This window comes from Psammomys obesus, unplaced genomic scaffold (genome assembly GCF_907164565.1).
Source record: "Psammomys obesus unplaced genomic scaffold, mPsaObe1.curated_primary_1811, whole genome shotgun sequence".
Taxonomy (NCBI): domain Eukaryota; kingdom Metazoa; phylum Chordata; class Mammalia; order Rodentia; family Muridae; genus Psammomys; species Psammomys obesus.
The window spans coordinates 854,534-881,088 of NW_026594377.1; the positions used below are offsets into that span (position 1 = coordinate 854,534).

The window sequence follows — 26,555 nt, forward strand, 5'->3', positions numbered from 1 at the left end:
TTTCCCTGCATGCCGAGGCTACCTGGGGTTGTTTGTAGGAAAGACTGAGGACTAAGGGGTAGGGAAAGCTTGGGGACCATGGTGGGGTACCCAGGAGTCTGGAGGGTAGGAATGGTGGTGTACGGTAAGGCAGGACCCTGAGACTCTTTCCTCCAAGTCTCGTCCCACATACTTCTGAGTGGCCGAGTGAGCGCTGGGTGGGTATCAGGCAGAGACGGTGGAGACTTTATTGGCAGACAAAGAAGTGACGACAACAACTGGCACACAGTTGGGGTCACCAGGGCATTTCCTCCTCAGGTGCTGGGCGCATACTGCAGTGCCAGGCGATCAAAATCGTTCTCCTGTGGCGGGAGATGGGATACCATGCATGAGGCAGCACAGCCTTCTCCCATCAGGAAGGCGTCGCCATCCTAGCTCCCTGCTTACCTTGGCTTGGTACTCCTTGATGAAGGGGTGGGCTCTGTGTGCATCCTTCAGCTGTGACAGGTATCGGTTTGTCACCTGTGGGGGGTTAGCCAGATATGGGGATCAAAAGCTGTGGGGCACATAGGCTGGGTGACGGGGAAGACAGGCATGGAACAAGCAGAACGCAGAACCACAGAAGCCACTGTGCCCCACCACCCCAACAGCTCTCCTGCAGGAGCCCAGGCAGCTGGGCCGGGTACAGGACCAGCCTTAGGTGTGGAGCAGAGGTTCCAAGAGGAAGTGGCCGGGGCAGGATGGGACACACTGGGGAGATAGGTTGCTGAAGCTCTGTGAGCTGACATGTCCTAATTCCTGGACAGTGGCTCTCCACTTTCCTCACGCCACAGCCCCTTAATAGAGTTCCTCACATTGTGCCAACCCCAAACACATAGTATTTTGTTGCTAGGTTATAGCTGTAATTTCGCTGCCGTTTTGAATCACCACGTAAATATCTGATATGCGGGACGTCTCATGTGTGACCCCCCCCCCCCCCCCGCCAGACTGAGGATCTAAAATGAAGGAGGCTCTAGCTCACTCCTCAGCACGGAGGAGGGCTGTCTGCCCTCTACTGGGACAGATGACTCAGGGCTCAGCAGGCTGCATCCTGCTTATCTATGCAGAAAGCCATAGCAACTTCCTTTTTCCCCTCAGGTCCCCACTGGACTCTGCCTGTCCTGTTGCTGTCTCCACCACCATCCTGAAGAAGCTTAGGCCTAAGTCATGCTACAGCCTACCTCAGGGGGCTTGCCCAGGTGCTGTGACAGTACAATGAGGTTGATGAGGGTCTCAGGGTGGCCGCTGTCCTGCAAATAGATGGGGACAGGCAATCAGCAAACCCAGGCCCTGAACCCAAGACCAGCAACCGGCTGGGGCCAGAAAGCAGGCAGCCTAAGCCACCATAGAGAGGGTGGGTGGAGCTCGGCTGTCCCAGAGTTCCTCCCCACCCACTCTGCAAGGCAGAGGGGCCGAGGCCTTGTGCCTCCTGCTCAGCTGTCTTCCAAGCTTTGTGGGCTCCACATGAAAGTGTGAAGGCCTACTCCCCAGCAGTTGATGAGGGGATAGCCCTTCTCCATCAGGGCAGACCAGCGCCAGGTGAAGGTTGGGGGAGCAGCTGGGAACCAAGATGCACCAAGTCCCACTGCAGTGTACTTGTGTCTAAAAGCCCCAAAGCCTGTGGCCACAAAGGCTTCTGTTGACCTCAGGTAAGGCAGGAGACCACTGCCTACTGCTGGGGCACGACACTGTCCTAAGGAGAGACTGGGTCTGGCGCAACCAGTAGCATGTTCTTGGTGCACAGCCTGGTGGTACCCAGCAGCAATTGGGCAGACTTCCCCTATGGGGCGCCCACTCCATACGTGACTTGGTTTGGTTTCAAACTCATAATCCTCCTGTTGTAGATTCCTGAGTGCTGTGGTGACAGGCCTTACCTCAAGTCATTTCAGAGTCTTGAGCATATGACGTAAGGGCTCATCTCCAAGCAATGCCAGCCCAGGAAATACCTCAGCCCAAAGCCCCTGCTCCCAGCGTCTGCCAGTGGGGTCTCTCCAACGTTTTTGTTTGTTTGTCTGTAGCTCTGGCCGGCCTGGTACTCACTGTGTAGACCAGGCTGCACTCGAACTCAGAGATCCACCTGCCTCTGCCTCCTAAGTGTAGGGATTAAAGGCATGAGCCACCATGCCCAGCTGTGCCTCTTTGATTTCAAGTCAGGTCCATCACCCCAGCCCTCTGGACACCAACGAACAAGGACTGAAGGGTGAAGGGTCTCCCTGGAGAGCCCCACAGCGGGCAGCTGAGGGGGTAGTGGGTCTGGAAAGCATGTGCCTGCTACTCAGGCCACCTACGCTTTCCATCTCAGGACCAGCTATGACTGGAGTTTTCACTTGTTTGGGTTATAGTGAGTAATGGGGTGCTGGCATGCCCCACCCACCTTGTCCAGTGCCTCCTGCAGCACGCCCTCTGCAGTCTCCCAGCGGCCCTGTGCTGAGTGGCAGGCTGCCTGGCCGTTGAGCAGCAACAACGTGGGCGAGCACTTGTCGGCCAGCTCCTGGAATATGTAGTAGGCTTCTTGCAGCTTCTCACCACCCTGTGGGGACACCCACGTCAACTGCTGGCCACCTGCTGGCCCAACATGCTCCATAACACAGCCCAGAAGAGTCAACTCAGCTCAGGCCCCTGCTCACTTCCTGGGGGGAACCCTGTGTGAGGGCTGTGAGACACGGGCCAGGAGTCCCTCTCTGCCACACTGCCCAGTTCTAACCACTACTGGATACTCTGGAAAGGGTTTCCAGGGATGCAGTGTGTATGTGCTGGGACCACAGGGACACTGAAGTGAGTCACCTGACCTCGAAGGCTCAAAGGCACCCTGGGACACGGAAACATTATCTCAAAACAGCACTGAGGCCTGTCAGAGCTGGCCTTCACCCCAGCTACTCTGAGGGCTGAGACAGGAGGACTGGAGGTCAAGCCTTGGGCCGGTGAGGCGCTTCGGCAGGTGAAGGTGCTTGCTGCCTGCCAGGCCCAAGGAGCTTCTGCACATGCATGGCCCACCGCAGTGGACTCCGGCACACATGGCCCTGCCCACAGTGACCCCAAAGCCACTGTCAACAACCTAATGAAGCCCTGTCTCAAAACAAAAATTATTAATTTTTTTTGGCTTTCCAAGACAGGGTTTCTTTGTAGCCTTGGCTGTCCTGGAACTCACTCTGTTGACCAGGCTGGCCTTAAACTCACAGAGATCCGCCTGCCTCTGCCTCCAGAATACTGGGAATAAAAGGTGTGTGCCACCACCACATGGATCAAAAATTAAAAATTAATTTTGAAAAATGTCAGGGGGCTGAAGACAGCTGCCAGAAAACCTTGCCAGCAAGCAGCTACCAGTGCTTGCTATGTTTTAAAAGGACCCATTCCCAGCACCCGCTGGGCACCGCACAACTACATGGGAGGGACCTGACAGCTTCTTGTGGCCTCCTGGGCACTGCATGCATACGCACACATATCCCTAAGTAAGAACAAATCAGTCTTTTAAAGAGGTGGGGGATGAGCCAGGCGAGTGTGTGCCTGGATCCCAGGACTACAGGGTGATGAGGCACAAAGACCAGAAATCCTCAACCAGCCTCAGCCACATGGCTAATCTGGGCTTTGTGAGACTTGTCTTTAAAACAAAACAAAACAAAATCCCCCAAAACTAAATTTATATAACAGTAAGTAAAATCTGGCAGGCACGGGTAAAAACCTGGGCTCCATGCCAGTCCCAGGAAAGAAGAAATAATCCCAAACTGAGAATAAGGAAGTAAAACTCCAAAACCCTGGGTCATTCCAACCCAAGAGGAGGACCATGTGTGAAGCCAGAGCCCAGGCTCTTGTAAAGACTTACTGACAAAAGAGCACAGGAAAGCAGGCCAAGCCCAGGAACCGGAACAGGGCAGCTGCCAGGAGGCAGGGCAGTGTGAGCCAAGGATGGCCCGCCTGTCACCAATCCAGTTAGAGGAGCCCCAAGAGCAGAGCAAAGACGCTCAAATCTAGGAGGCCTGGGAGCTGGCCAGCTGCCCAGCTTGGAGCACTCTCTCCAGGAACCTCCTCCACTATTTGCAGGGCTTGGCCATTAGGCTGTGGGTAAGGCATGGCTGGACAGAGGGGTGCAGCCATGGGCATGACACTTCTTAGTCCCCAGACCCCCATGCCTGTGGGGCTTACCACAGCCAAGTTGACCCAGGCAGTGGCTAGCTGGGTGAGGGTGGCATCCTCATCTTGGTCCTGCATCTTTTTCAGCTCCTTCCTAGGACATAGGAGACCAGGCACTGAGTGGCCTGGGGTCCCAGAAGCTGGGGACAGACCTTGGCACACTCTCCTGCCAGTCTGCGTCCAGCTGACATGGAGAAGACATGGCTGGCTCACCTGCATAGTGGGATCCAGAGAGATGCTCCCTGGGGACAGAGCTCAGGTGTGTGCTGTGGGGTGCTGGGGTAAGCCCCAGGCTTTCCACAGGCTCTGGAATTCCTCCTCTGCCCCAGCATCAGCCCCACCCCCATCCCATCACACTCTGACAGGACCTGGACTCCCACATGGCTGTGCAGAGCCCCCAGTACCCTGCAGGACAGTCTCCACCCACAGCATTACAGAGCAACACAGGCAGAGCACCCACACTCTTGTTCCCAGCAAAGGACCCCAGGGGGAGGCATGTCACTTGTATGAAGCAGAAGAAATAAGGAGAAGCATCAGGGAAGTGAGGCTGATGTCTGGGCACTGTGGTCCTGGCCGTGGCTCACCGGGCTAGGTCCAGCCTGTCCAGCTTGAGGAGGATCTGAACCGTCATGGCAGTGCTATGGACAGGGCAGAGGTGGTGGTCAGCATGCTCCTACCCTTGCCAAGAAAAACACCCCACTTTGCCAGTGTGCTCACAGGGATCTGGGATCTCCATGGCGCCATGGGGGCAGACATGCCGGTGGGCCATGCTGAGTGCACTCCCAGGCCCAGCAGAGGGGTCCAGACCCACCACTGCCTCTGTGTGGGGTGGCTGACGTCTAGAACACCTTCACCTGCCCTCACAGCCTCCGTCTCCGCTCCCAGGAAGACAGAGAAGCATGTGGCTTGCCCCTTCTAGACAGGAGCGGTCCAGCAGTGGCCAACTCCATCTGTGCCCTTCTATTCACTTCTCCAGTTCCAAGACGGAACCTGGGATCATCTGCCCTTGTTATCTTTCAGACAGGGCTCCAAGTAGCCCAGGATAGACTCAAATTTGAGATTAGCTGAGGGTGACCTTCAATTCCAGATCCTAATCCTTCTACCTCCAAGTTCTGGGATGACAGGAAAACATCCTTGCCGGCCCCAGTCCCAACTTGAAACAAGCTCTCTCACTGTGTTGCCTAGGCTGGTCTCAAACCCTAAGGCATCTGAGACATGGATCAGAGGGTACACGTTCGCTATGACGCCGGATGACTGGAGTCTGATCTTCAGGGTCCACATGGTAGAGAGAACCAACTCCCACAAACCGTCCTCTGGTCTGCAGCACACACATGACTGTGACCTCCCTGCATATCTCTGTCTATATGCCTTGATTCGCCTCCCTCAACTTTCTAGGAGCTGGGATTTTAGAGAGGTGCCTGGCCTGCTTATCCTAATTTTTTATCTTTTCTCTTCAGTTTTCAGTAACTTTAGACTTGTTTGTATTCCCACATTACCCTCCCTCTGGGATCCTTCTCTTTGTATTTTCTTTGTGTGTGTGTCTGCGTGTGAGGCTCTCAGAGGACAACAGGGAGACACTGTCATGGACAAGCTAGGCGGAAGCAGGCTCCAGGCCACTCACCACTCAAGGCTGTCTCCCTGGTGCAGAGTGCGCAGGGCTGCATCTGGGTTCTGGTCGTGGACGTAAACGGAGGCAGCCATGATGAGGAAGGTGGTATTGGCCACATCCACACTCCTGCTCATCTCACGGTCCAGCTCCATCACGATGGCGTCCCTGTGGGATATGGCTGCTCTGAGGGAGGCTAAGGCAGGAGTGGCCACAGCCCTGTGACGGTGAGGGCTCCCACTCTTCAGGAACCCAAGGTGTGTCAGTGCAGGGGTGCACAGCAACGAGCAGCAGAGTGGCCTGGCCATCTTTACCGAGCACCAGGCAATCTAAAATGCCACCACAGTGCCCAGCCCTTGAAGCCTTGAGCCATTCATTCTCATGCAGATGGCAAAACAAGTTGAGAGAGGTGGGAGCAGGCATGGCAGGCCGGCAGCGGAGGGCTGCACGAGACAGAAGTTGTCATCCTCTGGGGGCTGAGACTCCTCCAGGCCCTGCCCAGGCCTTGTGCTGAGTCCACCAGCAGGCCTGAGCTCTGGTGAAGGAGGCAGGGTACACGGGCCCTGGGTGTGGCCAAATGGCTGCTAGGAAGGACAGCGCTCTCGGGCTCCTTCACAGGTTGGGTCTGAGGCTCTGGGACGAGGCTTGGTGAACTGTTCCCAGAGACCCCATGCCCTTTTCTGTGCTGGGAATGGAAGGCAAACCCACGTGCATGCAGCACACACGCAACACACAGCCATGCCCCAGCCTCGCACAGCACTGTGCAGCAGGGTCCATCTCTGCCTCCACTAAGTGGGCGAGGGAAATGGAGACACCAGGAAGTGAAGGGGTAGAAGGAAAGAACAGCTCGCCCTTTCTGCAGGTTGGAGCAGACCTGGGCTCCAGGCGATGTGGGCCTAGTGCTACCTCCCCCCGCCAAGCCTTACCTCCGGCTCTCGCTGGCAAGGTACTCAGCAAACATGCGCACAGCCTGCAGCTCTGGGGCCGAGGAGGGCTTGATCTCGTCCAGGACCACACCATACTTCCTCTACGGTCACAGATGCACATCAGTCCTTCCTTCCTGAAGGATGTTCCCAACCCGCAGCCAACATCACCAACACACTGCCCCAGCCAGCACAGCGCCCTCTGAGCCAGCAGCGGCAGCAAGGTGGTCAGGTTTGCCTTCACCAGCCACACAGGTCGCCCCACTGCGGTAGCTCGGACCACGCTGCCAGCAGTGCCTGCTGTGCCCCACGTGGCAGGCCTATTCCTGACATGTATGGCTACTTCTGAAGCCACACTGCCCCTTGCTGCAGTCTCTCTCGCCCAGGCTGCTCTAAGACTTGTAGTGATCCACCTGCCTCCATCTTCCAAGTGCTGAGGATCACATACCTGTCACCATACCCTGTCACACCAAGTTTTTCCCTGATCCACACAGAGAAGGATGGGACCTAGGATGGGGCTGGTGACACACATTCTGTGCTGAGGCTGTCTGTCAGGCTCCACTCCCAGGGCACCTCAGCCCCGCCCTGGGCCAGAGTGAAGAAGACCTTTTCATAGGTTACTAGAAATATGTATTTTTGAGCAGGATCTTGCTGTGTAGCCCAGGCCACTCTCAAACCTGAGCTTTTCCTGCCTCAGCCTCCCTAGTATTGGGGTGACAGGCCGGGGTTGGTTTTAGAACAAATAGGTGAAAATACACCTCACAATTTGATGCAGGTAATGATGAAGGTAGGCATGGTGCACAGGGGAGGTTGGAGGCATGAGGAGCAGTGTCATCTTGGGCTGAATAGTGAATTCAAGGCCAGCCAGGGCTATGTGAGAGACTGCCAAGCCTGATGAGCAGAGTTAAATTCTCAGGACCCATGCAATAGAAGGAGAGAGTGGAGTCCGACAAGTTGTCCTCAGACCACGCAGACCCACCCCTCCCATGATGAAGAACCCTGACTTAGACCCCGGCCTGCCTGTCCACAGCTTTCCTAGGTTACCTGTGCCCCTCCCCAGGCCACCCACACTCACCTGTGCAAGGTACGCTCTGTACAGGAAGACATCCCTCTCCACTTCTCTCTCAGGACTGGACAGCTGTGGGGAGATGGACAGAGTGGCCTGCTGGTCAGCTAAGAGCTCTGGGCCTCAGCTGGAACCCTGGAGACCCAGAAGCCCCAAGGGAGCCTCCACAGAGGAAACATAGTGTGAAAACCTTAATCTCATCTCAGTGTGAGCCTGAGGCTCCACTGCCATCCCAGGTGTCACAATGAGCAGTGCTGTTATGGCCACACCAGCTGCATGCCAGCCCCCCTGGGTGCCCACAAGCCCGGGTCACAGCTGATCTGGGTTTTGATCAGCTGTGGGGGAGTTTGGGAAGCAGGGTTACATTAAGGTTTGTCTCTGTCCTCCCTCATCTACCTATGGCATTCTCTGACTGGCTTTAATAAAAAGCTGGCGACCACTAGCGAGGCAGGGAGTGGAAGGCAGGACTTCCTGGTAGGGAGAAAGGGACTCTAGGAAGTAGGGTCTTTTTGCCAGGAGACAGACATGACTACAGGCCTGGGAGGATACTAGCCAGGTTGCAAGGCCAGGCTAGGTATTCTGGTTAATGTAGATGAGCTAGTTAAGAATCTTCCCAGCTAAGGCCTAAACTTTAAAATACTAAAAGGACCCAATGTCTTTGTTTTTATGGCTGGCAAGTCACTAGGGCCTTACAAGAATTGGTGTCCATGTTGGGTGCCAAATGTAAAAGTACAGGCTCTCTATGTCAGCCTATCTCTACACAATCACACGGAGACCTTTATATCTATTAATAACAGCTTTAGGCACTATAGGTGGGCAGGTTCTCAGCTAGCTCAATCTAAATTAATCTCACTAATCCTGGCACTGGCCTACTTCCCAGACACGTGACCTGTTACCTGCCACCTTAGTCTTGCCCTGGCTGCTTGTGCTTCATCTGTATTCTCACTGTGCCACCTCTATCTCTCTCTCTTTCCCTGCTCTCTACCTGGGACCCTCTCACTGCAATCAGAAGTTCTGCCTTAACTCTCCTCCCCACCCATAAGCTGTTCAGCTCTTTATTAACCAATCAGAAGTGAAGAGTAATTTTTACACAATATTGAGACAGGAGATGCTTTATAGAAATGACAGTGCCAAAAAAAAAAAAAAAAAAAGAGAAAAAAAAAAAAAAAAAAAAAAAAAAAGAAAGAAAGAAAGAAAGAAATGCCAACCAACATCTGGACTGCAACCAGATCTCTGGGCACAGAAATCAGCCTCTGAATACACAGTGCACAAAACATCCTCCAACAGGTTTTCATGTAAGACAAAGCTGGCCTCAAACTCACTCTGTAGCTGAGAATAAGCTGGGTGTTCGTGCCTCTGCTTCCTGCATGCTGGGAGTACCACTCTGCCTGGCTAAATAAGTGACTCTCAAAGAACATTCAGAGAAGGGCACCATCAAACATGGCCAGCCTGGGGTCCCTGTGGCCACCCTCCAGCCTCTGCGGCCCCGTCCATGAAAGAGGTAGTTTCACCACCCTGCAGGGCCAATGCCCCCAGGACACTGCAGCAGGAAATAAGGGTGGGATGCACCCTACAAACCTGCTTGGTGGAAGTTGCCAGCCTGTAATCCCAGCAGCCAGGAGGCTGAGGATGGAGGATTTCAGTTAGCTTAAGGTCAGCCAGGACTCTATGCTGGGGATAAAGAGTTCAGGCTTTCCCAGCATTCCTCAGAGCTGTACAGCTGAATGTGAAGAAGACAGATAGCTTCAGAAGAATTGAGGCAATTGAGAGTTGCTAGTTTTTCTGAAGCTGAAGGCCTGTATGTTCCATAGCAGGGGAATGGCTAAGTGAACTGGAATGGTGTGGGCTGAGGAGCCATAAGAAGTCGGAGCACTTGTGAAGTGTGTACAGACCCCAGCACTTCAAATAAAGACAGAGGTGGGAATATGAATTAAGGGAGACTAGACCCACCGAAGTTTTTGACACACAGGCCAGGCCATTCTGTGGTGAGTGGATACATGCATTTATTTGAGCCAGAGCCCAGGATGGCTTCTATTGAGCCTCCTATCTCAGACTCTGGAGTAGCTAGGACCACACTATCTTGAAAGGTTCCTGATCACCACAGTTTAGCAACTAGCATTTCTCATGGGGCCGGAAGTTAAAGCAGGGAGAGGCCCTGCCACAAGCCACCTACAATCCTAGTGCCCTCCCTATTAGGAGTGTGACCAGGCCACCTGTGGTCTGAAGGTTCCAGAGGGGCTGCAGAAGGTGTCTTGGGAAGAAAGCTGAAGGACTTGCCTGAACTATGACAAGACACCCTGAGGTCCCCAGACACTGGGGTGGCTGGTGTCTGAGGCGAGGCTGTGGTGGGCCTGTGGTAGGTGTAAAAAGGAAAGATGAGGGGCTGGAAAGATGGCTCAGAGGTTAAGCACTAGCTGTTCATCCAAAGATACTGAGTTCAATTCCCAGCAACCACATGGTGGCTCTATGACCATCTATAGTGATATCTAGTGCCCTCTTCTGGTGCGCAGGCACACATGCAGGCAGAATGCTGTACAAGTAATAAATAAATAAATAAATCTTAAAAAAAGAAAAGATAAGACAAAGGTAACCCAAACTTCATTCAGCACTGGGCAAGGACACAGGGTGGGGCTAGAGAGCATCTAACAGGTACATAGGGGCCCTGGTGTCATCCAAAACCCAAACCAAACCAAAAAAAAAAAAAAAAAAAAAAAGCAGAAAGGAGAGGAAGAAAGGAAGATACCTGTGCTCGCAGAGGGTCACTGAGGTGGCTCCTGGGCCAGTGACTGGTGACTCAACATACTAAATATTTATTGTCCCGCATTCCGAGAGTCCAGAATCAGGAACTTACACACTACCACATAAGGAAAGCAACTAGAGGGAGACATAAAGGTTCTGAGGATGACGGACCCCACACCTGGCTGTTCTGAGATAAGAGAAGAGCCAGGGACTAGAGAGAACCTTCTAGGAGCTCAGGAAGTCATCAGCTAATACATACCCACAGGAAAAGCTAGGAAACAGGACTTGTCTGCACCCTAAACAAAACACAGAGCCACCAACTCGGACATTTTAGCTTGGTAAGAACTATGCTACAAGCAGAAGCCATGGCCCATCACTGTCCCACCCTGGAATGGTAGGCTGTTTTCACCAGCCTTTTCCACAACCCATTCTCCTGCCATTTTCTGACTGCCTGCTCTGTCTCTGTTGTCAAGGCTAATATACCAGGAAGTTTGGAGTTCTATCAACTCCATCTCCCACTGAGCCCAGCAGGAGTGTGTTTCCTACATGTATGTGCAGGGAGGAATGAATGGCTGGGTGACGTTGTCAAGAACAGCCTGGCTATTGCCAACACTATTCTCGTCTTCTATGAACTAAAGACAAGGCGGGCGCTGTGGCACATCCTGCATGTGGAAGGCTGAGGCAACACTGCCGAATCTGAGGACAGCCTGGGTTAGGGGACTGGAAAACAAACCAGGGCTGGGATTTAGCTGGTAGAGCACTTGCCTTGAAGCTGTGCAGCACTGAATGAACTGGGTGTGGCTATGCACACCTGTGGTCCTGGCACTGCAGAGGGAGGCAGGAACATCAGGAATTCAGCACTCTTCAGCACCATGGGGAGTTTGAGGCCATCCTGGGCTAAAGGAGACCCTGTCTTCCTTTTATAACTATACTCTTTTTTTTTTCTTTTTTAAACGGGGATTAGAATTCAAAATAAGGTTTCTCTATGTAGCCCTAGCAGTCCTGGAACTCCCTCTGTAGACCAGGCTGGCCTTGAACTCAAGAGATCCGCCTGCCTCCGCCTCCAAGCAGGGATTAAAGGCATGCGCCACCACTTACAGTTTGGGCCTACTATTATTTCTTTCTTTCTTTCTTGGCTGATTGTTTTTGAGATAGGGTTTCTCTGTGTAGCCTTAGCTGTCTTGGACTCAGTTTGTACACCAGGCTGGCCTCGAACAGGCTGGCAGATCCGCCTGTATCTGCCTCCCTGAGTGATGGGATCAAAGGTGTGCGTCTCTGCGCTCGGGCACAGGCCTATTATTTAAGACAGGGTTGCAGTATTATCCGACTGACCTATACCCATGAAGATCAGGCTGGTCCTGAACACAGAGATCGGCCTGTCTCTGCGACTCAAGTGCTGGGATAGAAGGCATGCACCACTATGCCTGGCTTTAGACACTTACACAGAACGAGAGAGGAGGGAGAGAGAGAAAGGGAGAGAAAGAGAGAAAGAGAGAGACACGAAACAAACTAGTAAGAGGTTTTTAAGATGGAGCCAGTGGCCCTGACTTCAGGTTAGCCTGGGCCCCTGTCAATCAACCAATTGAATTTTAAGAGCAACGCACAGGGGTGTAAGCCTGTCATCCCAGCACTGAAGAGGTGGAGAATGAAGGCGCAGGACTTCAAGGTCAGCCTCGGCTACACAGTTCAAAACCAGCCTTGGCTATAAGAGAAACAGCGACCGCTGAGCAAAGCCAGGGCGCGCGCCGGAAGTAGCACCACCTGCCACCCACCTTCACTCGCTGCGCCTCGTTGATGCACTGCTGGTAGCTGCCGATGTAGAAAGCGTTCTTCACGTCAAACAACTCGTCTACATCTCCGGAGCCGCCAGAGGCCGCGCCGGGAGCCGGAGGAGCCATGTCACCAAACCTCTAACCGACTTCTTCCTGGGAAACACGTAGGCCGGAAGCAGGGCACCACCTCCGGGAACTATGGGAAATGTAGTTCTACGGGACCAATAGGCTGCTTTAAAATGCAAAGCCTCCCGGGAATTGTAGTTCGAATCAATTAACAAGCATAAGGCCTTCAGGCCCAAAAACACCAGAAAAGCGGTCAAAGCTGGGATTGGATGAAGGATCTGGAGAGGGTGACTGCGCTGTGCCTCTCCGTGACGTCACATTCACTTGCCAACTAGTTTCTTAGCTTTCCCAGGAGGGACCGCGCCAGGGTGCCGTGACGTAAGATTCGCGCGCCGGAAGTATTTATCATTAGGGTCCTTGTTCTGGTCCTGAGCATGGCGGGGTTCGCTGAGCTCGGGCTGTCGTCATGGCTCGTGGAACAGTGTCGGCAGCTGGGGTTGAAGCAGCCCACTCCGGTGCAGCTCGGTTGCATCCCGGCCATCCTGGAGGGTGAGTCCTCTTTTCTCTTTTCGTGCCTTTCTTTGTCCCCTGTTCCTTAGCCCCACTTGCGTTCCACGAGTCAGAGGTGGTATTTGATGTTTCGGGAACCCTGACCCGCAGCGTTGGCATTTAGGCCGCAGCTGACTCATGTGCATTGTCACACAGACGATAATACCTCTGACATTTTCGTACTACTCGAGCTTAGGGAGAGTTTGAAGAATGACTAATCAATGGCACTGAAAAAATAGAGTAGACCTGGCTTTGACTTAGCAAACAGAAACAGAAGCCATCAAATTCCAGATAAAAATCAGAGCTCTGTGTTTGCGTCAGTGCTTTTCTGCCCAGTTTACTTTTACCGTTAAAGAGACGCCCTGGAGCTGGATATGGTGATTCTCAGTCATCCCAGTACTGAGGAGGTGGAAGTAGGAGGATCAAGAGTTCAGAGTAATCCTCAACAGCAAGTTCCATAACAGCCTGGGCTACTTGAAAACTTATTTCAAACAAGGAATCACAATAATTGTTGGAAATTAGATAATAACACCCAAGGAACTAATGAAAATGAGACAGTTCTTTAATATTCCATTCTGCAGAGAGGGGAGCCAGCCTAGAGCAAAGGCAAAAACGGCTGGCATGCTGATTTCAGGCAAGTTTTTGAAGCCTTTCCTCAAATCTCAGGAATCCCCTCCCCAAGTTCCCCAGCTCAGTAGTTTTTGATTTGAGGCTGCCCCCTGTTCTGATCCTGGGCTCCGTTACATAGCTGACCACCTGTAACTATCCAACAGTTAGAAATCTAGGACATATGGGCGCCATCCACCAACTAGGAGAGAGAAGGGCCCAGTGCTCATTTGTAACTGATGAACTCTAAGTGCACTTCATACTTGAAAACAGACTATAGCCATCTACAGTAAAGAGTGAGTGCCCAACAGAATAATCATGGCCCTTGCTTCATGGTGATACTGCTTTGCCTTCTGCCCAGGTCGGGACTGCTTGGGCTGTGCAAAAACAGGAAGTGGCAAGACAGCAGCCTTTGTACTTCCCATCCTGCAGAAACTGTCTGAGGACCCTTATGGCATCTTCTGCTTGGTCCTGACACCCACCAGGTGAGCTGCCAACAGGCTGCCCCTAGGGGCCTAATCTGGCTGGGCTTTCTTGAAGCAAGTGCCCTGACCTTGAAATGGGAGAAGAATCACCCCAATCTTGTAGGGATGCAGAGTCTGGAAGGGCCTAACAGTGTGTGTGAAGTGTTCCCAGGACTCGGGAACTGAGTCAGGAAGAAGCTGGCCAGGAGGGAGCTACAGCAGTCTAACAGCCAGGGAAACAAAATGATGTTCTTGGGCCAGGAAGATTGCTTAGCAGGCAGAGGTGTTTGTCCACAAGCCTGATGACCTGAGTTCAGTTCCTGGGGACCCCACCCACATAGTGGAAAGAAAGAACTGACTCCCACAGATTGGCTTCTGTCCACCAGAGTACAACAGCATACACATGCACACCCACACAAATAAGTGTCATAAATATTTTCAAAAGCTATTGGAGGTGTAAAGGTGCCTGTATGCTTAGGTTAAGAGGGCCAGGGAACAGAAAGAATGTTATTAGAGCACCTTGAATATGGGTCTCAAGTATCACACAGAGGGTTAGGTTGTATGTATGTTTACACGTGGGCTTAAGTTGTGTAGAGGCCAGGAGTTAACCTCAGGCATGTTTCTCAATTGCTCTCCACCTTATTTTCTTTTTTTGAAAAAAAAAAAAAAAAAAAAGGTTTATTTTTAATGATAAGATAATGTGTTTGTTTCTGTGTGTGTTTCCACCTGTGAGTGTGGTGCCCACAGAGGCTGGAAGAGGAGTGAGGTCCCCTGCAATTACATGCTATTGTAAACTACCTCATGTGTATGCTGGGAACTGAACTGAGGTCCTTTGCTCTGAACCGTTGAACTCCTTTCCACCACCACCACCTCAGTGTGTACCCTGCCTGTTCTGGAACTCACTGTGTAGACCAGGCTGGCACTGACTCACAAAGATCCTCCTGCCTCTGCCTCCAGAGTGCTGGGAGTAAAGGAGTGTGCCACTACACAATGGCAAAGACTTGTTTGCTAGTCATGCGTGGTGACACACGCCTGTAATTGCAGCACTCAGAGAGGAAGAAGTAGGGGAATTGCTCTGAGTTCGAGGCTAGCCTGGGCTATAAAGCGAATCCAGGACAGCCAGGACTGTTAACACAGAGAAACCCTGTCTCAAAAAAACCAAAAAGAGAAACAATAACAACAACAGAATGTGTTTATTTCTGTGCCTTGGATCAGAAGAGAGCATTAGATCCTATTATAGACAGTTGTGAACCACCATATGAGCGCTGGAAATTGAAGGAAGGACCTCCGGAAGAGGGCTTCCTTAGCTGCCTCTTTGCCCCCACCATCTATTTGTTCATTGATTGATACAAGGTTTCTCTGCGTAGCCCTGGTTGTCCTGGAACTGACTCTGTAGACCAGCTGGCCTTGAGCTCAGAGATCCACCTGCCTCTGCCTCCCGGCATGCTGGGATTACAGGCATGTGCCACTTCATGGAGCTTCCCATCTTTTTTTTTTTTTAAGATTTATTTATTAACTATATATACAGTGTTCTGCCTGCATGTGTGCCTCTAGGCCAGAAGAGGGCACCAGATCTCATTATAGATCGTTAGGAGCCACCATGTGGTTGTTGAGAATTGAACTCAGGACCTCTGGAAGAGCAGCCAGCACTCTTAACCTCTGAGCCATCTCTCCAGCCCTCCATTTTCTTTTTTGAGACAGCATCTGTCACTGAAATTAGGGCTTGTTAATCGGCTAGGTTGGCTGGCCAATGAGCCCCACTCCTGTGTCAGTGCCCCTCCTCTCCCCCACGGAGATATGGCTGCGCACTGAGCTTTTACAAAGATGCTGAGCATCTGACCCGTGTCATCATGCTTGCACAGTGAGCAGGCTGCTGCTGTGTGTGTATACCTGAAGGAGTCACTTCTTTCCTCTCTGTCCTGGGGACGGAACTCCACCTGTTAGCTTGTTCCTTACCTGCTGGGACGTTGCCGTTCCCCCTAGAACTGATTTTGAGGAGGCCAACATTAGGGAAGTGGAGGCCATGAGGAGCCTGGGGGGAGGGAGGGAGATGAGCACAGGTGTTCACTGACCCAGCTGTTCTTTGCACCCATAGGGAGCTGGCCTACCAGATCGCGGAGCAGTTCCGGGTGCTGGGGAAGCCCCTGGGCCTGAAGGACTGCATTATTGTCGGCGGCATGGGTATGGGGCCTATGAGGCTGGGGTGGACCGTGGGGTCCCTGCTGACCCACTCACTTGGTCTTGCTTCTCCCTCCACTGCAGACATGGTGGCACAGGCACTGGAGCTGTCCCGGAAGCCTCACGTGGTTATCGCCACCCCTGGGCGCCTGGCCGACCACCTGCGCAGCTCCAACACTTTCAACATGAAGAAAATTCGATTTCTGGTTAGCCGGCTGTACTCCTTTCAGAGGCTTGGGGCTGGAGGCAGGGCTCAGAAGACATGCGCCAATTCTCTCTTCTCTCCTCTCTCTTTGAGACAGAGTCTCTCTGTAGTCCCACTGTCCTGGATCTGTCTGTGTAGATGTGCGCCACTGTGCTTGGCTGGAGCCATTCTTAATAGGTCACTGAGCAAAGGGCTAGAAATAAAGATGAAGGCCAGCTGGGTGTGGTGGGCCTCTCGTTCCAACCCAGCACTCACGAGGTGGAGACACAAGTTTTTCTATGAGCTCAAGGCCAGCCTGCTCTACAGAGCGCTCCAGGACAGTCAGGACTACTCAGCCAGACCCTGTCTTATACAAAACAAAGTCCGGAAGAGACAAGGCATGTAGAAGGGGACCGCCCTAGAGGAACGCTAGAGCAGCATCACAGAGCGGGTGACCTGGACTGGAGGCTGGGACAGTGTTCAAGGAGCCCATTTCGTGGTCCCTGAAAAGCAGGTGGTTTGGGCTTGGGACAGCGTACGCGGCTCCAGACTGTTTGCAGCCCCCTCCTAACCCTCCAACGCAGGTGATGGATGAAGCTGATCGGCTGCTGGAGCAGGGTTGCACTGACTTCACTGCGGACCTAGAGACCATCCTGGCAGCCGTTCCAACACACAGGCAGACGCTGCTCTTCAGTGCCACACTGACTGACACGCTCAAGGAGCTTCAGGGCCTAGCCACCAACCAGCCCTTCTTCTGGGAGGCGCAGGCCCCGTGAGTTCCAAAGCTGTGGGTGAGGGTCACGCCAGACGGCCAGGCAGAGAAAGCTGAGGGTAAGCTGCTCTGCCTTTCCACCTCCAGCGTTCGCACAGTGGAGCAGCTTGACCAGCGCTACCTGCTGGTGCCGGAGAAGGTGAAGGACGCCTACCTGGTTCACCTGGTCCAGACCTTCCAAGACCAGGTGGAGGACTGCTCCATCATCATCTTCACCAACACCTGCAAGTGAGTGAGTGGTCCTGGCCTCCTGTGCCAGAGATCCTGGCCTGGTCTCCTTCATGTGAGCATGAAGCTCGGCTAGGTGCTGCTAAGTGATTCCAGCACCCAGGAGGCAGGCAGATCTCTGAGGCCAGCCTGGTCTACACAGCAAGTTCCAGGCCAGCCAGGGCTACGCAGTGAGACCCTGACTCAAAAAAAAAACAAATATGGCAAATACAGGCTACTGGCTGTCTCAGCTTGGGTCAGTGTAGAAGGGCAGAGGGAAGAGTGTCTCTCTCTGTCCACAGAGGGGATGAAGGCTGCAGAGCAGGGTCCAGCGACTTGGTCAGGGCGGCTTCTTGTTGGTTCTGGCTTTGAGATGCTTATAGGCAGCCAACCTAGCATCTCTACCACCAAGGTGATGTCTTGGTCAGTTGAGCAGCACGCCCACAGCCACCCTTTTCCCTCTAGGACCTGCCAAATCCTGTGCATGATGCTTCGAAAGTTCAGCTTCCCCGCAGTGGCGCTACACTCCATGATGAAGCAGGTGACACTCTGGTCTCAAGTCTGTGGGTAGAGTGCTTACCTAGCATGTGTGAGAGCCAGGGTCCATCCCCAACACCATGAACTGGGATTTACATGTATGTGCATGCCTGGACCAACAGAACTCAGGATGTGAGGCCTGAAGATCAGGAGTTCAAGGCGAGCCTTGGATACATAGGAAACACAAGGCCAGCTTAGGCGAAAGGCCATCTTTTGGGTTTTGCTTTCTTGGGTTGTTTTTTTTTTTTTTTTTTTTTTTTTTTTTTGAGACAGGGTCTTAGAACTCTTTATGTCTCTTCAAACCTAGAGATCCTCCTGGCTCTGCTTCCCCAGTGCCCGGCAGAGCCCTGTCTTAAAACACATACACACAAACAGACATGCACATATGTGCGCGCACGGACACGACGTCAGAGCTCACCCATGTGGTCCTGCTGTCCCCTTTGGCTTTGGGACCACCTTCCCTCTGGTCTCTGCACTGTCCCCAGGCTCCCTCCATTTGCTCACAAACCTCTCCCGCCTGTGGCACAGAAAGAACGCTTTGCAGCCTTGGCCAAGTTCAAGTCCAGCATCTACCGGATTCTTATCGCCACTGACGTGGCTTCGAGGTGAGCAGGTTTCCACAGCTAACTGTTCCTCCCGTGGGTGGTGAGGCCAGGAAGCCGGGCATGGGGACGGCTGAGTGTCAGCCTTGGTCCCCCACATGGACTCCCCAGCTGGGTGCTCTGTATCCCCAGGGGCCTGGACATCCCCACCGTGCAGGTAGTCATCAACCACAACACCCCTGGGCTCCCCAAGATCTACATCCACCGAGTTGGTCGCACAGCCCGTGCAGGTAAACCAGGCCTGGGAGGTCGCAGCTACAGTGAGACGCTGCGGAGCTCCCGCTGTCCTTCGGAGGCTGAGGCTCGGGTCACCTTCCCAGTGACATCCTCAGCCTGCTGCCGCACGGGGATACCTACCCAGGGGCCAGGGAGACATATTCCCTCATGCCTGCAACTAGGAGAGACCAGACTGCTAGGGCTAGCCTGGACCTGCCATCCTGACCCTGTGCCACCGTGGGTCAGAGGCCTTGTAGGCAGCAGCTGCTCGGTCACCACTGTAGAAAGGGCTACAGAGTAGGACTAACCCTGGCTTCCTGCCGGCTCTATAGAAGGCCAGGTTAGCAGAGCTGCTGCCCAGCTGCCTTGCAGCTTCCTGGGTGGAGCCCCTCTGAGCTGTCCCCTTCCCTATTATGCCTCTGAGGAGGATCGCGGCTCTGTCCAGCAGGAGGGAACCTCTTGTTAGGCCAGGTCCTGTCACAGACATGTCCCCACAGGGAGGCAGGGACAGGCCATCACGCTGGTGACGCAGTACGACATCCACCTGTTGCATGCCATTGAGGAGCAGATCAGTAAGTGGCTGGGGTTCAGGGGAGCCATGGGTGGGACCTGTCCAGCCCTGGGAGAGAGCCCCCTTCCCCGGCCACCCTGCCCTGGTGCTTATCCAACACGGTGAAAGGCTGCGGCACACAGGCCTCACCCCTGCAGGCGTGCCTGTGGTAAGGAGGGGGCTGTGTGGCTGGGAGCCTCCCCATGTTAAGCAGCCGCTGAGACAGACCATCTGGGGCCCCCTGCAGCGAGCAAGCTTTCCTGAGCTCTCACTGTAAGCCACAGTGGCCTGGAAGTCCTGGGCTGCCAAGAGAAGCTTGCCTCCGCTTCTGAGGTTGCTGGGGTCACAGGCACATAGATCTTAACCCATTCACTCTTTCGTTTCATTTATTTATTCATTCATTTACTTGAGACAGGTTCTTGCTCTGCAGAGCTGGTCTGGAACACATGGTGACACCCCTGCCTCAGCCTCCCAGTGCTGTGAGGACAGACATGTGCCACCAAGCTTGGCACAATTTTGCTTCTTTTTACTATCGTCCACGTTTAGTTGGATCCAGACACTCAGAACTAGGGTGCAGGGGGCCAGGCACAATCACAGCCCAACTCACTTTGCCTGTCCTGCCCATCTGCCCGCAGAGAAGCAGCTAGAGGAGCTGGCAGTGGAGGAAGCCGAGGTCCTGCAGATCCTCACTCAGGTCAACGTGGTGCGCCGGGAGTGCGAGATCGTGAGTGTGGCCGGCCTGCGGGGTGTGGGAGGGGGCTCCCTGCTTGGGGGCAAGACCTGACCTCTTGTTCCCCATCCACCTAGAAACTAGAGGCGACTCATTTCGATGAAAAGAAGGAGATCAACAAGCGGAAGCAGCTTATTCTGGAGGGAAAGGTGGGAGGCCTCGATTGGGCAGGGCCAGGGATGGGGGTGTGGCCAGTGGTGGTGGGCGGGGCTTGCCCAGCTCCAGGCTCAGCAGAGCTCCCTTCCTCAGGACCCGGACCTGGAGGCCAAGCGCAAGGCGGAGCTGGCCAAGATTAAGCAGCAGAACCGTCGCTTCAAGGAGAAGGTGGAGCAGACACTTCGACAGAAGAAAGCTGGCCGAGGGGCTCGGCCCCCAGCATCGGCCAAGGCCCAGGCGTGAGCTGAGAACCTGCGGCCGCAGGTACCCCGGGTGGGCCACAGAGGGCCTCAGTAAACGCTCTTTAAACCTGGCAGTCCGACTTGAGAAGGAAGAGGGATGGGTCTGCAGAACTTAGGTCCCCAAAGCCTGTTACTCATATGGATGACCACTGTGGCCTTCCCTCGCAGTGTCCCTGGGATGCTGGGCGGCGGCAGCCAGCCGCAGCAGGTGCCAGCAACGTCACGCACTTGTACAGCCACTTAAGAAATGTAATCCCGGCATAGCGCCGCTCAAGGGTTCTAGAAAACTACACAGTGCAAAGCTCAGGACAGCCGGGGTCCCCTGGGCCCTGCCAGGGCACCTTGGGAGCACAGACCCTCCCAGGCTGACTAGGGCGCCGCCTCTGCCAGGCGTGCCAGGCCCTCTCGCAGCTCGCTCAGCTCAAACAGCCGCACGTCCAGGAGCTGCGCGGCCCGGCCCACCTCCACCCTTGCGCGTTCCCGCTCGGCCCGAGCCTCCTCCAGGCTGCACTCCATCGCCCGCAGCTGCTGCTCCAGCTCCGTGTTCCGGGTCTCCAGGTCCTGCAGTGGGAGGAAGGGGTGACAGGGCAATCTGAGAAGCTCTGGTTGCCAGTCCTGCTGGATTTGGGAGGTGGCGAGTCTGTCAAGTGCCATGAAAGCGTGAGGCACAGATACGGAGCTTGGAATCCAACATTCCACATAAAAAGCTGAGCTGGGGTGCTGGAGAGATGACTAAGAGCATTGCTTGCTCTTCCAGAGGGCCCGAGGTCAATTCCCAGCAACCACATGGTGGCTCATAATAATCTATAGTGAAATCTGGTGCCCTCTTCTGGCCTTCAGGTGTACATGCAAGCAGAACACTATATGTAATAAAATAGGTCTTTAAAAAAAAAAAAAAGCTGAGCATGGTTGGCACACATTTGTTGGCCTAGGACTGGGGTGATGGGCATGATTCCTGGAGCACGGTGACTAGCCTAAGCCGTCCCAGGCCAGTACGAGACGCTTCTAAACAAGCTGAAGGACTGGAGAGTTGATTCCGTGGCGAAAGAGAAGGTAAAGAGCCTGCCATAAACTGAGAGGCCTGAATTCCAATCCCTCACACCCACGTAAAATCCAAGGTCCCAGATACAGCTAGCTGCTGAACACCAAGAGCGTGTCCCTGCTGGTCACTGACTAAGCGCCCAGCCAGCCTGGGCACGGGGGAGATGGATTATTGCAAAGGATGAACTAGAAGAGGAAGCCCAGCTCGGGCCTCCGCACAAGCACCTGTACCAAAAACACCCAGTGGACCATCCTGAGTGGCTGCCGCGCCGCCAGCCACCCCTCCTCAGGGTCACCTCGCTAACTTTCTCCCCAGGAATCTCTTGGGAAGGCTCACTTTGGGGTGAGGTCTCTAGACTGGTCCCAGGACCTCAGACTGCTCAAAAGGCAACACCATGAGGCGCCTTTGCCATTCGCCATCGCACTCACAGGCGGAGGGAACCCGCCCTGCCCAGGCCCCTCCCACAGGCGAGGTCACGCGGCCGACCTGAACCTTCTGCTGTGTCTCCTCCCGCTCAGTGGTGTCAGAAGCATCTCGGGTCCCTGTGTTCTGATTCTTCAAAGTCTGGATCTCCTAGGGCAGAAGGGGACCCGGGTCTGTTCAGAGGCTCCTGGGTTCCGCGGGAGAGGTGGGTGAGGGCCCCGGAGCTTGCCCATGGCTTACTTGGTCCTTGGTCTGCACCCGTGCCTCCAGTTGCTCCACGGACTGGCTGGTTGCTTCCTTCTCTCCCGCCGAGACCGGCTCTGCAGCCGCCTGGGCCTCCAGCTCCGCCACCTGCACACACACAGCCCAGTAGGCCCGCCGCCCTCGGGGACGTGGAAAGCCTGGTGACCCCCGTGAAGTTCTCCCAGTTCCAAGTCATTCAGCAAGAAGCGGGATTCCCGGGGACAGGAGGGAGGCGGGCTCCTCACCCGCTGCCGCAGGCGGTCAGCCTCCGCACGCTGGGCCTCCAGCTGCTGCCTCCACTGAGCAGCCGCTGAGTTAGCCTCGCGTAGGGCCCCCGCCAGCCTCTGGTTGCTGTCCTGCAGCGCAAAGAACTCGGCCTCCCACTGGACCTCGCCCACGGAGCTGCGGGAAGACACCGGCCGGGGTGTGCGCAGTCAGGGGGCTGGCATCTGGTGGGGGCATCCTGGGCTAAGAGCAGGGCCAAAGCAACACTGAGCTAGGAGCGGGGGACCATGAATCCAAGGCGTGTGGCGCAGGCAAGCGGCTCATGGGAGGCCATCCCATGAAAACGACGTCAACCTAGGTTATATACAGTGAGTTCTAGGCCAGACTCTGGAACAGGCTACAAGTGAGACCCTACCTCCACAAACCTGGGAACCTATCCCTGGGTCCCGCCCCAGATTGCCACGGGATAGCTCGCTGGAGCAACGGAATGGGGGCGGGGGCAGCATCTCCGCAGATGAGACAGGAAGCGACTGTCTCCTCCGTTCTGGGTGTGCAGTGCAGATTCCCCCACTCCCACCCAGCTGCACCTTCCGCAGTCCACGCCCCCATGTGACCCCACCCATCCAAGGCCCCGCCTCACTACCCACGCCCCTGAATCCCTGCCAGACCCTGACCCCCGCAACAAGGTCTGTCCTGGGTGCGTCCCGCCCTAGCACACCCCTGGTGCCACCCATGCCCCTCAGTGCCAGTCAAGACCCTGACCACAGAAATACCACACCCTGCCACTCCTAAAGCTAAGTCACAGCCAGGAAACAGCCCCTAGGCACCACCACGTCCGTCCCCGTCCTGGCTTTAAGCAGGCTCCGCCCAGCACACCTGCCGCACAAGCAGTACCCCTCACCCTTCTGACAGCATCTTCTTCAACCGCTCCCGCTCAGTGGGGCCAGGGGCGTCTGCACTCTGGCTGCGGAACAGCTTCTCCTCTCCTGGACCGTTGGTGCTGACCAAGGGACTTGGGGGGACCTGTGCATGGGAGCCAGGACTGGGTCACAGGGAGCGCTTGCTTCAGTCAAGGATGCCGCCGGAGGTAGGCCTGATTTAGAGGAAGACTGGGGGCATTGCGACCTGAGCGTCTGAGCTGAGCTATGAAGCCCAGTGTCTCTCCTCCCTCCTCACCCTTCAGAGCTCCATGGGGACCCTGGATGGGAAACCTGTGCTCTACCTGCCTGGGCCGTCAATAACTCCACAGGGCCAAATCCGAACAACCTACAGAGAATCCGGGGGCTGACACTTGGAACGGTTCTGCCTGGGCACAGAAATTCAAACATCCCATTTAAAACTGAGGCATGGCCAGCAAGATGGCTCAGAAGGTAAAGGAGCTGCTCACCAAGCCTGATGCCCTGCTGAAAGGAGAGCACTGACTCCCACAAGGTGTCCTTGGATGTTCACGTGCAGGCACCCAGGTGCGTGCACATACATGCACACACAAATAAATGCAATAAGGCCGTCAAGCCTTAGACGCTAGCACAGTGCCACGGCCCCTGATAGATCCCAGGCCTATAGCAGCCTCAGGGGTGTGGTAAGCATGAGCGACAGGAACACCTACCTGGTGGGAGGAAAGAGCCAGGGCAGGACTAGTGAATTCTCCGCCATCTTGAGATTTCTCCCGAGCCAGCCTGGCAGCTTCTCTCACCTCCTGAAACTTCTCAGCAAACTGGGGGTGAGGCAGGGGGACAGTCAGAACGCACTCCCCCACACCTCCCTCCCAGGACCCCATCCCCTGCCGGCCCTGTCACACTGGGGAAGGCTGGCAAAGATCCACCCTGTGAGCACCTCAGGCGTCAGGGTGACCCCTGGAGGGGACTCCCTGTTCCTGTCAGGCAGGCTCAGAGTGGACAGCCTGAGGCTGGCTCCCCATCTGTCCTTCACACCCACCAGTACCTCACAGCACAGGGAAGGATGTCCACAGCCAGAGAGGGCCGGCCTCTCGGCATTCCTTCTCCTAAATGGGTCAGCTGACGACTAGTGCTGGTTCCCTGCTCGCAATAATGCATTCTTTTCATTTTAATATAGTTTTGTTTATCAAAAATAATAGGTTGAGAGGAGCTCAGTGGTGGAGTGTCAGCTGATGTGGCAGAAAAGCTGCACCAGGTCACACACCGCCTCAGGCAACTAACTCACAACTGCCCGGTACTCCAGCTCCAGGGATCCAATGCCCTCTGCAGGCACACACACGCACACACACACATACAAAGGCATGAACATGCTTATACAGAAAATTAAAATAAAGCCCAGTGGGGGTGGTGCAAACGTTTTAGCTCTAGGCCAGTATGGTCTACACAGAGAGACCATGTCTCAAAAAAAGAAAGGAAGGAAGGAAGGAAGGAAGGAGGGAAGAAAGAAGGAAAGAAAGAAAGAAAGAAAGAAAGGGAGGAAGAAAAAGAAAGAAAGGGAGGAAGAAAAAGAAAGAAAGAAAGAAAGAGAAAGAAAGAAAGAAAAGTGAGGCTTGTGAGTTGCTCAGTAAGCTTCTGCTGAGATGGTGACTTAAGCTTGGTCCCTGGATCCACATGGCAGGAGGGAACTGACTCCTACTGGCTGTCCTTTGATTTTCTCAGCACACATGCACCCACACAGACATACAACACAGAAAGGGTAAAGAAATGTAATAAGAACTTTTAGAAGAGAACTTGGTTTTTTAATTTTTTTTATTACTTTTAATTGTGTGTATACACACAGGTAAGTGCACCCAGAAAAGTGCATCAGATTGTCCCTCCATGGAGTCACAGATGTTTGTGAATCACCATGTGGGTCTGGGAATTGAACTCCCTCCTCTGCAAGAGCAGCACACACAGCACAGACTCCTAGCCACCATCTAGCCCCACCTGCAGCGGGCACCGTGCCGCTCTGAGAGGCTCAGGCACGTCAGAAATTCAAGGTGAGCCCGAGCTACAACGTGTGGGTTTAGAACCAGCCTTGCCTACAGAGCAAGTTACAGCCCAGCCAGCGCTACAGAAAAGAAAACTAGAAAAAAAATAACTATGTATTAGCTATGTGGATCTGGCTGCCACGTGGGTGCCTGGTGCCCCGGAGGCCAGAGGTGTCTGAGCTCCTAGAACGGGAGTTACAGATGAGCTGTGTGAGTTGCAGTGAGCTGCTGTGTGAGTGCAGGAAACGGAACCTAGGTCCTCCGCCAAAGCAGCCAATGCTCTTGATCAAGACATTATTATTATTTTTAATCAGGTAAGGACTAATCCCAGTCAGAAAGGCTAAGGGAGGATTCCTTGAGGCCAGAGAGATTTTAAGTAAACAAATAAGCCTGTGATCACAGCACTCTAATGGCAGAAATAGTGCTGAAAATTTGAAGACAGTGACACCTTGCCTTAAAACTCAAAAATAAAATAAAATAAAAGGCCAGGCAGTAGTGGCACACACTTTCAATCCCAGCACTTGGGAGGCTGAAGCAGGTGGATCTCCAGGCCAGCCTGATCTACAGAATGAGTTCCAGAACAGCCAGGGCTACACAGAGAAACCCTGTCTCAAACAAACAAAAAAAAAAAAATAGAGAGAGAGAGGCTGGAGGGCTGGAGAGATGGCTCAGCAGTTGAGAGTGCTTCCAAATGAATCGAGTTCCCAGCGCCTACATCATGTGCCCTCACACGGCCTGCACCTCCAGCTGCAGGGGATCTAAAGCCGCTTCGAGACCTCTGCAGGCACGAGCACACATGGCATATGCACACAGATACACACAAACACATGAAAATATATGTGAAAATAAGGACTCAATACCAAGTGTGATGGCAGAACCTGCTGGGGCATGGGGATGAGCCCAGTTTGGGCCTCCGCTTGATGCCCCTAAGGGGCATAAGGGCATGCAAAGTCGGGGCAAGGTGCCGAGCAACCGCACTACTCAGGCACTCAAGCAGTCTTGTCATGTGCGACCCCACCTCGAGGAACACAGATGCCCATCACTGCCCACCTGGGTCAGCTGCTGTTCAGAGGCAAAGCCTAGGCCATAGACAGTGTTGGCTCGGCTGTCTGCCCACTGCCCGAACTTCTGAGAGGTTTTGGTGAAGGTCATGTTGGGAGTGACCGTGCTGTTGATGATGGCCTAGGGGAGGGGGAGCAAGATTCCCGATCAGCAGGAGTGACAACGGCTACCATAAGCAGCCAGCCTGACAGACCAGGGTTGGGGAGTATTCAGGCGTAAGGCCAGCCTTGGGCTACACATTGGATTTTAAAAGTCAAATTAGAAAAATTTAATTCTAGGCGTCTGTCTCAGTAGTAGATGCCTACCCAGAATCCATCCCCCCC

General features: G+C 54.1%; 3 protein-coding genes across 5 annotated transcripts in view; 1 reads left to right on the forward strand and 2 right to left on the reverse strand.

Annotated features, from left to right (window-relative positions):
* Positions 1-204: 204 nt before the first annotated feature.
* On the reverse strand, positions 205-12,427 carry Cope (COPI coat complex subunit epsilon). Its single transcript, XM_055618674.1, has 10 exons — positions 12,253-12,427; positions 7,751-7,813; positions 6,679-6,779; positions 5,768-5,920; positions 4,731-4,784; positions 4,159-4,240; positions 2,393-2,548; positions 1,200-1,268; positions 427-501; positions 205-341 (listed from the first exon to the last, which is right to left on the reverse strand). Exons 1-10 carry the CDS (start codon positions 12,376-12,378, stop codon positions 294-296), a joined length of 927 nt encoding a protein of 308 aa, XP_055474649.1. The 5' UTR covers positions 12,379-12,427; the 3' UTR covers positions 205-293.
* Positions 12,428-12,714: 287 nt separating this feature from the next.
* Ddx49 (DEAD-box helicase 49) lies at positions 12,715-21,209 on the forward strand. Of its 2 annotated transcripts, XM_055618671.1 has the most exons (14): positions 12,715-12,867; positions 13,835-13,958; positions 16,033-16,118; positions 16,200-16,321; positions 16,884-17,071; positions 17,159-17,299; positions 17,744-17,819; positions 18,344-18,420; positions 18,550-18,647; positions 19,131-19,205; positions 19,819-19,907; positions 19,991-20,062; positions 20,163-20,333; positions 20,702-21,209. In XM_055618671.1, exons 1-13 carry the CDS (start codon positions 12,753-12,755, stop codon positions 20,310-20,312), a joined length of 1,413 nt encoding a protein of 470 aa, XP_055474646.1. In that variant the 5' UTR covers positions 12,715-12,752; the 3' UTR covers positions 20,313-20,333; positions 20,702-21,209. The 2 variants fall into 2 exon arrangements, with proteins under 2 accessions (XP_055474646.1, XP_055474645.1); XM_055618670.1 differs by having other exon boundaries at positions 20,163-21,209.
* Homer3 (homer scaffold protein 3) overlaps positions 20,681-26,555 on the reverse strand; it is an 8,268-nt gene continuing 2,393 nt past the window's right edge. For both annotated transcript variants that reach the window (XM_055618672.1, XM_055618673.1), the window contains 7 exons: positions 26,221-26,352; positions 23,851-23,958; positions 23,146-23,267; positions 22,265-22,421; positions 22,017-22,127; positions 21,840-21,926; positions 20,681-20,872 (listed from right to left, as the gene is read on the reverse strand). In XM_055618672.1, coding sequence (XP_055474647.1) covers positions 20,681-20,872; positions 21,840-21,926; positions 22,017-22,127; positions 22,265-22,421; positions 23,146-23,267; positions 23,851-23,958; positions 26,221-26,352 — 909 coding nt within the window. The remainder of the gene's footprint in view (positions 20,873-21,839; positions 21,927-22,016; positions 22,128-22,264; positions 22,422-23,145; positions 23,268-23,850; positions 23,959-26,220; positions 26,353-26,555) is intronic.

Bases quoted from the DNA above. Each gene is read 5' to 3' on its own strand.
- Cope (XM_055618674.1), bottom strand. From the start codon at position 12,378: ATGGCTCCTCCGGCTCCCGGCGCGGCCTCTGGCGGCTCCGGAGATGTA. The intron at 7,814-12,252 runs GTGGGTGGCAGG...ATCTCCCCACAG, and splicing joins ACGAGGCGCAGCGAGTGAAG to CTGTCCAGTCCTGAGAGAGA. The intron at 2,549-4,158 runs GTAAGCCCCACA...GTGTCCCCACAG, and splicing joins CCTGGGTCAACTTGGCTGTG to GGTGGTGAGAAGCTGCAAGA.
- Ddx49 (XM_055618670.1), top strand. From the start codon at position 12,753: ATGGCGGGGTTCGCTGAGCTCGGGCTGTCGTCATGGCTCGTGGAACAG. The intron at 12,868-13,834 runs GTGAGTCCTCTT...CCTTCTGCCCAG, and splicing joins CATCCCGGCCATCCTGGAGG to GTCGGGACTGCTTGGGCTGT. The intron at 20,063-20,162 runs GTGGGAGGCCTC...TCCCTTCCTCAG, and splicing joins AGCTTATTCTGGAGGGAAAG to GACCCGGACCTGGAGGCCAA.